Source organism: Branchiostoma floridae, unplaced genomic scaffold, assembly GCF_000003815.2.
Source record: "Branchiostoma floridae strain S238N-H82 unplaced genomic scaffold, Bfl_VNyyK Sc7u5tJ_306, whole genome shotgun sequence".
Classification (NCBI taxonomy): Eukaryota; Metazoa; Chordata; class Leptocardii; order Amphioxiformes; family Branchiostomatidae; genus Branchiostoma; species Branchiostoma floridae.
Window position 1 is genome coordinate 48,446 of NW_023365801.1, and position 12,229 is coordinate 60,674.

A 12,229-nucleotide genomic window follows, 5' to 3' on the forward strand; every position below is an offset into this window, starting at 1 on the left:
GCGAAATGGATGCAAAAGACATTTTCTAGCAAACGCAGGATATGCCCCTCTGTTATGTTCTAGACAAATATGAATTTAGAAGTGACATGATCTTTATAGAATAAAAAGATATCGACTCCCCGAATAAAATTATATATGCTACATAATGTTACATGTTGTTATTTATTTTACATATTATGAATTAGGTACTAGTCATTATTTGATAACACATCAACCATCCTGACTTAGGACTTCTACATGCACAAACCCTTTATTTATTTGTATTCTCGATAGAACTTCGCCTTTTGCAATCCACATTTCTTACATTCCTGCAATAACTCCCAGCTCATTTGGGCGAAAACAGGAGATGGTGGGAAGAAAACAAGTTCGACATAAATGTAAATTCCCATCCTTTACAACCGAAAAGTCTGAAACTGACCAGAAATCTAATTTAGCACTTTCACATCTTGCACAGGTCCTGTGGAACGGGCAATTTACGGGTAAAAGGAGAGATTTGCCATTACATTAACCTTGTACCGACCACTTAGACTTTTGAAAAATTGGTCCAATCTGTCCTTCACCCCAGGTAACCCAATCTTATCTTCGAATTCCTTTCCTTCTCTTAACCTTGGGTAACTTCGATAGCCTAGTGGGTAGATAACTTATTTACAGTGGGATGGTGACCTGCTGGTCAGGGCTGCTGCCCCAGGACCGGGAGATACCGAAGTTGAATTATTGACAGATTCTGGTGTTGTGCTCTTGCAATTGTAAAATACACTTTACACCAATTGCCATAATTGACTCAGGTTCAAATGACAGAGCCACATTTCAAGCACATTAAAATCGAGCCCATTCCAGTGTAAGTGCCTGAAATAAATAGACACTTTTTCAGTGGCCATCTCTTCCCCGTTACAGTTGCTACAATAAAAGATTTACATTTTTTTTTTTAAATAAAACGTTAAGTACACACATCAAGGTCTCAAAAAAAGATTAGCCATAGTCGTTTTAAGATATCTGCCAGGGGGTCGAAACTTCACCCCTTTCTGTTACAAAAGCCACATACTTTTTAAACAATCATGTCCAAATTGCGAGAAATCGAAACCAAGCATTCTGCTGTAGCACAGTAGATAGCCACTAGGAAGCCCATAATCGAACATGACCTTCGATTCCCGAACTATTTCCTATATATTATTATATATTCCTAATAATCTACAACTTCAGGAGCAGCAACACAAGCTGAAAACGTTCGGCGAATCATTTCTGCTTTGAAGAAAAAAATCTCAAAAGAATGGAGGCAACGGCCTACAATTGCTTCGAGACAGCGTAATGGTGGTCCACCTGTACGCAAAATTCAATTTGGCTTGCTGCACTTTTCTTTGATTGAGTCTTAAATAGAATCACCCGCCAATGTACTGACGTCATTTGTTCACCTCACTTTTACTTATTCTCTAGCCCTTTGACAAGGTTTACTTGGACTATTCTTCATTCTTCCATTTATTCTTCATTATTCCATTTCCTTTTAGAGACACATTTCTGGCTTTTCTTGCTCCTTCATGGACACTAAAATGTTTGTATCAGGAATATCTATTCACGCTAAGCACGTTACTTCACTTCACTCTAAGCCTTTCTAATTTGATTATAGGGTGCCATTTTCTTGACATTCCGAACTAATAGGAAGATGGGCAGAAAATATTGCCTTGTAATGAATTGTAAGTGGTTGGGAGGGTTGAACTAATATGACTGAACACACCAAATAGGGTACATCAATCGAAAACATCTCTATTTTTGTTCTTTCACACCGTTCTATTTAACTATATATGGTCAGGTGTTTTTTCTGTGCAATTTATGGCAAATATATAGCATTTTGTACACCGTATAGCTCTTCATATGTTTAGAAACTTGATGCCAGCACAAATGTCAATTTTCTCAATATATGTCTTATAACCTTTTTCCACTGAAGCGGCAACCGTTATCGACCAACGAGTGATCAAAACTTCAAGCAATGGAGACGACTTTTGTTTAAAATTTTTTAAAAAGTTTTATGTGTCTACTAAATCTTAAGTTTACTTCTTGAACTACATTGACGGGAAAAAAGATTTCTAGAAATTAATGTCTGGGTAGTGAGCAGGTGTAAATCGTTTAGTCATTTATCCACAGAGTATGATTCCTGTAAGAAAAATACAGCGTGCTCCGGGTACTATCAGACACCGACTTTTCTTTCTAACTTGAATGGAAAAATATTGACGTACTTTAAATCAAACTAGTTAGAAAAAGTATTTGAATCTTCAGGCTAATTATCAGGTGACGTTTTACCACAAAGGCATTTTGGAATCCAGCCGAGTATTAATGTAAACATATTTACTAAAAGGTTAGAAACTGCGTCATTTCGTTTTCCTCTCACGTCGAGGCTGGACATCGTACCGTGTAGAGTAGACCACGTAGCAATTTGGCATACACTTAGGACACCATAAATCTCTTGACAGATAACAATAACCTTTTGTTTTTATATGTTGAGATTGTATGCATGTGATGTATATGGGCGGAAACAATTCAACGTTGTAGAATCTGTAGTATACTTCATATATTTGTTAAGAATGGAATCCATTACTCTCCTAGCAGAGATTAGACTTCGGCTGTTTTTTTAAACGTTTTTAGGCGTTCTTATCGGGCTTTCTATTTTTCTATGTCTCGCGACCTAACCAGTAAAACTCCACCACGTTTTCCTCTATGCAGATTACAGATCTGTGACTTAGCATGCTGTGGTTCAACTCTTGCAGACAGCTGTTAATAACGTTATCCGTCTCCAAGTTCGTCTCTATACTCAAATTGTACTTTCTCCAGCGAGATCTTTACCATGTCCAGGCCCTTATAACCGTCCCTGCATAGAGACGGACGATGCTACAAACATGTGATCCACAGCTCGCTGCGTCAGGTCCAATTTGTCAAAAATGTAGTAGATGCTGTGGCTTCATTCTTTGACGAAGACTGGTACAGTACGGTCAAGAAGTTGGACAAGTATGATTATCTGTGCTGACCATGAGCTGTCAATGGAATTCGCATCATGTTTGCATTTTCAAAGGTTAGTTATGCATAGCGGACATGGTATCATTGCCAATAGCATGTTGACGCAACCTTGAATTAAGCACGCAACCGCATGCTGCACACCGCCGAGAATAATTGATTCCACCGCACAACAGGAGATACTTTCATCGTGAACCGTCACAGCACAAGACAAAACTGATAGGGTCTCAGTTCGACGCCAACGAAATTCGTTTGCATTGATTACATCAAAGGCTCCTTTGTGATTCACTCTCGGCTAAGAAGCTGGTAAAGTACATTACCGGAGGCAAAGACCTATACTTTGCATCCAAATATGTGGCTTCCGCACGGCAATTATTCTTTACAAAGATTCAATTTCCAAGGAAAGCTTAACAAGCGGGTGCAGTTTCATGATATGTAATTACGTTCGACAGCCGTGGGGGACTTTTTATTTAGTGTTAATGCACCAATTTGCTTGATTTTTGGCATGTTGGTAATTTTTTGCAAAACATTATGATTGTGCCCCCACAGTAGTGTTTTCAGTTAATGCATAATTACAGGGTGACATCCCCGTACTACAACCAATGCATTGGTATAGTCCACTGCTAATTGATCATCTATTTTGGAGGAAGATAGCTAGAATTGATGAAGAGGAGAAGGGAGTTAAAATGTCACTAAGGTTTGTGATGGCTAGCGCCGGCTAGGGCATCAAGAAATTACCAATCAAACTGATCTACGGTGATACAAGATGTTTGATTTCTTGGTTGATTTCTGTAGCGTTTGCCCGGTCATGTATGCACAAGTATGTATATTATCAAAGTTGTCCAGTTCATTTTAGATAATAGTATTGTCTAAATTGACTCACTTGATACACAATCGGCTTAAATGTCAACAAGGACTGACGATAAAAAGGGATTTCTGATGCATTACCAAGAGAAGCCACTAAGAGGCCAGAGCTGAATGTCAACTTTCGTTTTCAATAGATCTATGCAGATGCTCAAATATCATCACAATCATTCCATACCTCACTGAGGTGTTCTGGCAAAAGTATGCATACTCCCAGACTCACAAAGCACACAAGCTAATTCCAAATGTAAACTTCAATCATTACATAATAGATACTCCTTTCACGGGTACACCTATCCATTATGTTGCAGGTCTTATCATTTGATAATCCAACCATGTGATTCGACAGTCTATTTTGCACCCAGTGACTGTTCTACCTATTTTGATCTGCTGTTACTACATAGCAGTATATTGTATGATGTACAATATGCACCACTTCAATCACCACAGTCCATTTGGAATCAGATTTATCATGTTCGCCCCATCGGAAACAGGAAGGCAGTACTTAATCGTAATGGAACTTCTATCTATAAACGTACTTTCCTCCCATCGTAAAACGTTATGATTTTCTGTAGTTTGTTGGGAGGATGTTCTCTGTAGACATTTAAAAGGGGTTCCGCCAGCGTTTACGCATTTCTGATCCCCTTTCCGATACTAAACATGAACAAAATTTACTATATAGTTTGCAATTGCTAGTGAATTATGTAGGAGTGTTTCAATTGTAATTCTCAGCGAGCATGAAAATACCATAAAGCTGCACCCATGGCTTCCCTAAGGCTATGTCTATGATCGCGAACTTTTCATTTTTATTTTACGTGGATATTCACTGCATCTCAATGAATTAGAAACATTTTCACTGTCAACAGCATACGTAATTAGTGCTTATCATCATAATTTATGCAGAAAGTCGAAAACTGAGTTTTACACTAAAATACTATATTTCTTTCAAAATATTCATCTAAACAACTATAACTTGTTGCTCTAATAGCAATGATGAGGAATACCTGTTGTTTTATTGAAATTTCTTGATATTTTACGTAATTTATGATTCATAATTGACTGGGGCCATTTTTGACCCCACAGAACCAGACACAAACTTTCGAATATTATTGTATAAGTAATGGGCAAAACTCAGTGAAAAATTGGTAGTGTTGTAAGACATGTATACGAACAAATTCATGGAAGGAATTTTTTATCTGATTAAAAATGTTGCTATGGCAGATAAAAATATATGCCTGGGGTCAGAAAATGGCCCTATACGGTCGGATGAGGGTTGACCTTAGCCCTATCTCAAACGGTAGCCCTGTCCGCAACAGTAACCGTAACTCCACCAATCAAAGGAGCAAAACTGGCTTCCCACCGGGGAAGCACGTCCATACATAGACTCCTACAGAGCACGATTCTAGCACTTGACAAGGAGCTTTAAAACGAGCACAAAAGAAAATCCAACGAGAGAAAGCCCTGGAACAGACCCAAATTTCTCTTTGCCTTGACCCTTGTAGTTTAATCCCTCCTCCCACCACAGTAATGCCCCTTGCCACTTGGAATGAGTCGTTATTGGATTTAACCTCTCTGCTTGACATGAAAATGACCTGTAAAATCCTGGCGAATACAACATGTCCAAGTTCTTCCTTTGATCGCAAGCTGGGGTAAATGATTGGGTGCCGACTTTGTGCAACAGCAATCCCACTGGTAGAATCGAATGATCACTTGCCGAGATAACGATAGAGTTGCCGTTAATCGCATGTTTGAGTCCTTTCATGCGAGTTAACATTTCTTGGAAAGCGATACTTGGTGACTTTGAACTTCAACTGAAGTTAGCCCCCTCTTGCACATTCAGGACCTTGCTCCTAAACTTGCACACGATCGTTTCCACGATCGTCTGCACGAGCAACCTCCATGGAGGAGCTCTGGTTGGCGGTAAGTTGGATGTGTTCAGACCATTTTTGGCCACGTCATGCCGGACAACCATGCTCCAGAGATTTTGCAGCCATTTTGCAAACCAGTATGAATGACCTACTCCAGTAGTCCCAACCGAGATCCGAACGCTTTCGAGTCAACTCTTAAACACTCCTAACCATTTCGACCTCTAGACGTCCTGACCTATTGCCACCCGATTGCCAACGCTGTAGGGATCAAAATGCTGACTTACTTCCAAATTTCTCCAACCCATTAACTCTTACTCTCGAATGTTAAAAATACTTTGAAACGTTCAAGTCAGCAGCAGCCAACTGCGCCGACCAGTTACCAACCACAGCCGATCTTCCTGCAAAGCAACTTTTTAACATGGTCTGAGGAAGATTGGGAAAGGTTTTAGACAATGGAAATTAGTGCAAGAGAAAGGAGAAAGAATATAGATAGCGCACTTCAATGGGCATTATGGCACATTCTGCACATGTAATGGTCCTTGGTGCATTGAGCACGTGAAAACATCGACACGCTTGGCTCTGTATACTTTAGAAAATTGTTCCCCCGGCATCATACTTTGATGTGTATCAAACCTTTTATCTTTTGCTGTGTGTTGTTTTGCAGGTAACCCTTTTGGAGACGTCATCTGCAAGCTGCAGCCATTGGTTCAGGGTATCTCTGTCGGTGCCTCTATCTTCTCGCTTACGGCCATAGCGGTGGACAGGTGCGGCATGTTCGCGATGGGGAGGGAGCACGGCTTTTTGGGGTTTTCCTCAGTCACATTTCAAAGGGAATTCGCAGTGGGGGTACTCGGACGCCAAGGGACACCGACTTCAAGTTACATCTTGCAGTCACATTTCAAAACCTATGCCACATCCAATAGTTTATTAGCTGATAAAATAAGGCTGTAAACGACACGGTGGGGAACCGGTTTAGGTTTAGCCGAAATGGATGGTGGATTGTAGACCTTTTATTGTGTAGAATACGTTTTTTGTTAATAAGTTTTAAACAATGTAATGAATATTTACATGTTGGGTGGACCGTGGATAACAACAATAGCGTAGTCTAATGGTAGTTGTTAAAACATTGAACTAAATTATAAAGAATTTAGATGACCCTGATCATAAAATGGAGTAAGCCTTGCACCTAAGCATTTGGCATTTTAGACAGTCAATCTCTGTGGTTGTAGCTATGGTGTTTGAGTGGATTCCACCCCGTAACAGAATCCAGGAAGTGTGTCCAGGCGGGCTGCAACATTCGGGGACCAAGATGACCCCAGTACGCTCACGATGGTCTGGTAACAAGGCTGACCACATAGGACGGGGATAGTTTTGATCGCTAATTATTTTAACTACTTCTGCTGTTGTGTAACGCCCGGGGTCACATTTACAAGCCGAGGTCCGACCGGAAAGATTGCGGGAACTAAAGAGTATGGTATACACAAAGACAACAAAACACAAAAAAAGGTTTGTGTTAATAGTTGGAAAATAATCAGCGTAATCTGTGTACATTTCTTGATAAACACTGTTATCGTTCACGCAACATCCCAACCGGGACCCGGTATAGAAATGTGTCCTTAGCATTGTATCAAGAAGGTCTACGTGGGTAATTTTACAGTTTTGTAACATTCCATTCTTTGATATTCCATCTACACACTCAGGTTCCAGGTCATCATCAATCCACGAAAGCCGAAGATGTCAAGATGTCGGTCTGTGCAGATCATCACTGCCATCTGGGTGTTCAGCGCCCTCATCATGTGGCCACAGGCGTTGGTGATCGAGAACAAAGAAGAGGTACTACCCGGCTACCAGAACCAGACCATGCAGTTCTGCGATGAGCAATGGCCATCTGTTGAGTACAACCAGGTACACGCCTCTCACAGAGAGATCATGATTCTTAAGCATGAAAGCGTATCTGGGATAGTAACGTCTGGTTTGACAACAGGAAAATAAGTCACCCAAACAAAGCTAAATAATCGATACTTCGCTTTTGTCAGTGCCTGATCTAGAATGTTGGTTGGTTGTTTCGTTGGCTGCTTGCTTCTTGGTTATTTGGTTGTCTTATTTCTCTACTGTTTGCTTAAAGATATTGAATGATTGTTGTTTGGTGGTTTGATTTTTCTTGTTTTTGACCTGGGAAGAGAAATTGGATGGTTTGTGGAATACTCGAAATCTTAGCATTCATTCATTTTAGACCTTCTAGATGGACCCAAACTTTTCTCTCAGAAAACGGAAACTTTCCTCTCAGAATACTTCAGAAGATCGATCTTTGTTAATTAACGTGGCTGAAAATGTATAGCGTGCCCCGGAACATTGATTGTTTTAGATGGAGTGGGATTCTAGAATTTTTCACACCAAACGTGCGTCACACGTTTCGTCAAAAAGTAATGAGGCCCAGTGCGGTTAACAGATTGGTCCCGAGATGGCTGATTACGTGTATTACCGCCCAGTTGGAGCGTACTGTCTATAGTTCAGTGATCCAAATCCATCAATCTGCTACGGACTCAGGTACAGTGAGGACAAAGTTTCCATAACTGGTGTGATGCTGTATATGTAGAAGCATTAAATAATTCGGCATATCCCTCTTAGCTCACTTGCAGGTAATATAAAACCGGCAGTCTTGATTTTTGGGAGAATACGTACAACACAACCGTCAAAATGAGTTTAAATTTATAGACGTCCAGAGCAATCGTTTCAGAATTAATTTCAGGGCACAAAGCGTATTGATAAAGACTTGAATCGATGACTGTTATTTAATTATGTACCGCTACAAATGACCAAACTACGACTAAAGTCGAAGTTAGAGATGCAGACACTTGCAAAATCCAGCCGCAGGTAGACAGGAAATATCCATTTGTCATTTCCTAAATTCCTACCCTCTAAATATTTTTGAAGCCGTTATCTCCAACTGCTTATTCCCTCAAATATCAAATCGAGAATGAAACAGGAGGATATACCTGACATAACTTTTTATCCTCTATCGTGGGACATTTTCATATGTCGCCTGGTGGATGGGCGGAATAGTTAACAGAGCAACTGAAAAGAAACACCAAGTATGTGTCTTAGGAACTCTGTGTAAGCCCATCCCAGTAATCGAAATTCATCAATTTGTTACAGCCCCGATCGGGTAAATGAACTTTAAAGGTAAACATTCCCAACTGTTATGCTGTTAGCAGGTTGTTAATTCACTTTATCTTGGGAATGGTACAGGTATAGAAAGGCCCATCCCACTTCTTCCACGGCTTTTTACCTCCCTAACCGAATTTACATACCCATTTACACCCAAGTGGAGTGATGAAGGTGGTATTTAGTAGTTTTCCCAGAACACAACGTCTAGTCAATTTTAGGAATAGAACGCGTGACGTCTCGATACCGCTTCCGTTAGCCAAGCCATTTGTAGTTAGCAAGACCTAAGTATGCACGCATGTCATTATATATCATAGTACCGTTTCTGATGCAGTACCAAGTATAGTTGCCAGGAGGCTCAAACTCGACCTTGAACGTTCCTTTAAAATTCTTATTAAGCTGCTGCTAAGAAAACACATACACATCGACAAACAACAACAAAAACTATTATCTTCATTTTCTATGGAGATAACGAATGACAAGACAAATTTGTTATTGTTGATTCTACATGTAGGCCTACACAGTCATGCTGTTTATCGTCATCTACATCGGACCTCTGCTGATTAACGTGTACCTGTACATCCGGATCTCCTTCCGCATCTGGTACAAGCCCAACCCCGCTATGGCCTCCAGCCGATCATCCAAGATGTCCAACCTGACGCAGGTAGTGTTTTGCACCTCTGTTTATTGGATGAACACAAACAATAAACGCATGCACAAACACACACACACACACACAGTGACACACACACACACACACAGCCACAAACACAAAACGTATACACACACGCGCACACACGCATAACGTTACACACACAAAACGCAGTATTTCACGCGTCTTTCTGGTTGCGTGCTCGTAACAGTTCCATGTATCGTGCTTAGTGGACATGCTCAGAATAATGTTCCCGTTGACAACAGTCGTTGGGATTTGCTATTTCAGGTGTCCAAGAAGAGAGTCCGTGTGATCAAAATGCTGATCACCGTCCTGGTGCTGTTCGCTGTGTGCTGGCTCCCCATCCACGCCTGCCTCCTCATCGACTCCTTCAAGCGCCACAAGATGACCATCTGGCAGCGCAGCTTTCTGTACGCCTACATGTTCCCGATAGCGCACTGGCTCCTCTACTTCAACAGCTCCATCAACCCCATCGTCTATGGCTACTTCAACACCAACTTCAGACGCAGTTTCGAAAGTCTCTGCGGTGCCGCCTTTCCACTTGAAGACAGCGGCGGTACCAGTGGGAAGGAACTGAGAGGAAACGGCCGCCCGGCAAGTGGCCGTACCTATAAAGTGAAAATCGAGATGGCGTCCACGGGAAACGGGTTGACACGGTCGCTTCGTACTGTCCAGCGCGACAGTCGGCGCAGAAAGTTTTCTCCCCCGAGCAATATGAACGGTATCACCGGTAGCAATGAGGCTGTCGAAGAGATGTCGCAAGAGAATGAAATTGTCAACATGACGGAGACGAGGATGTAACGCGGTGACACAACGTGACGAGGTGACGAAAGTCTTAGTAATACGGAGAAGTCAAACGTATAACCAAATGACAATTACATTTGGCCCCGCAACATCATTCCGAACATAATTATCTCAGCCATCGTACAGTCAACAGAAATGGGAAACTTGCTATCTTGCACGTATAATGGCAATCAATTACTATCTATATAATGATTATCATGATCATTTTCATAATGAAAAACTGTTCGTGAATGTAAAAATGTCAGTAATTTCAGAAGACTGAAAAGCAGTGTCAGTCCAGTGCGGCTACTAAAGCTATACTGCTGGTTATGATTGCTGATAGTGATAGCACAAGCTGCCGCAGCTTTGGTCTGTATTATCTGGAAGTTCTTCTTAAAATGTTAGTAAGTAAAGTATTGCTTTTTTTGTAACGTGGTGGATTCTACTCTAATACTTTTATGTGATTGGACAAGTTAATGATTTAACACCTACATGTCTAGATGTATATTTAGAATAATTAGTGCTCGATTCTTCTTATCTTCAGTCGCAGACATGCTCGTGACATATCCATCTATGAATCAATTTATCAAAATTAGTAACACATTCATATTGAATTTCATTTCATGAATATGTTGAACCCTTTTTCATATGACTATACCTCATGCATTGTATTTTGGATCATAATATGGTCTTCGACCACTATTTCTTGTCAACTTATTAAATGTGTTTGAATTGTTTTTGTGCCTGTAAAAAAAGAATCGGCTTATACACGCAGTGCCAATAACGTAGAACACAATTACATAATATAAATGGATAGTTTAGACCTAGTGATTGTAGAGTAAGCCAGGCTATATACTTGGTGTAAGTAACTATCGTGTTATTTGGATACTTATGTCAAAGTGTATGGAATATCTGTATACAGATGAAACATTATCGATGGTAAATTGATTCTAAAATCATATTGAGAATGATGTCAATATTTTGTTATGTTGTATAAATTTGTTGACATATGACTTTATGTAGACTTTTTAAAGTTCAGATTACTTTGGAGGTTGAAAACTGGAAAAAAGATGTCAAAGTTTAGAGAAATACTGATCAGTTGATGTTGAACTATTGTAGTCTTATAACGTGTATTTCATAACTTGACTTTGCTACGTGAGCTACTTCTGCATGTTATGACTAAAGCATTTTCTTTGCTGTAATGTATTTCAAATGTAGTTGTGTACCGTGTGTATGATTTGTGACAAAAATATTCAAACAGATATGGAATAGAAATAAAATGTGATTTGTGATGTATGTTGTCTGGCAACGTGGTCATTTAGCTTACTTGAAGTAAGTATGAAACTTTAAAGAGACGATATGCTGTCCTTACAAACATTTGCAAATTGCATTAGAATATGCTAAATAACTGTGCTGAGTTTAATAGCATTTTTATTCATATCTATATTTTGTCTTTTAATTCCATAAACAATGATGAAGTGTTAACACACATACAATATATGTGATTTTGGCTCAGAAGACTATCAGCCATACTAGACCATTAGATAAATCAATTGCGAAAGTCCTATATACATGTATAGGGGTGGGTACCGGTACGGTGTACCGGTACAAAACCATTTTTTCTTATTGGACGGGTCCAGAAAAACCTGACCTGAAAAAATTCGGTGGACCGGATATTGGACCTATTGGAAAATGAACAGATTATATGATCAGACATTTACACGTTTGGGGGCTTAAAAAAAGCGAAAAGTTTTCACATACTGAATCAGGTCCAGGTTAACGTCCGGACCTGGACCTGATTCTCTGGACCTGAACCGAACCTGGACTTGAATTTTCTGTACCGGTACCCACCCTTAACATTATCTATATATATCAT

At 40.1% G+C, this 12,229-nt stretch overlaps 1 protein-coding gene across 1 annotated transcript in view; it reads left to right on the top strand.

Annotated features, from left to right (window-relative positions):
- Nucleotides 1-10,371, top strand: part of LOC118408654 (neuropeptide FF receptor 2-like) — an 18,421-nt gene extending 8,050 nt beyond the window's left edge. Inside the window, exons 2-5 of the mRNA XM_035809510.1 lie at nucleotides 6,397-6,496; nucleotides 7,433-7,637; nucleotides 9,412-9,561; nucleotides 9,838-10,371. Of these exons, the coding sequence (XP_035665403.1) occupies nucleotides 6,397-6,496; nucleotides 7,433-7,637; nucleotides 9,412-9,561; nucleotides 9,838-10,371 (989 nt within the window). The remainder of the gene's footprint in view (nucleotides 1-6,396; nucleotides 6,497-7,432; nucleotides 7,638-9,411; nucleotides 9,562-9,837) is intronic.
- Nucleotides 10,372-12,229: the final 1,858 nt, after the last annotated feature.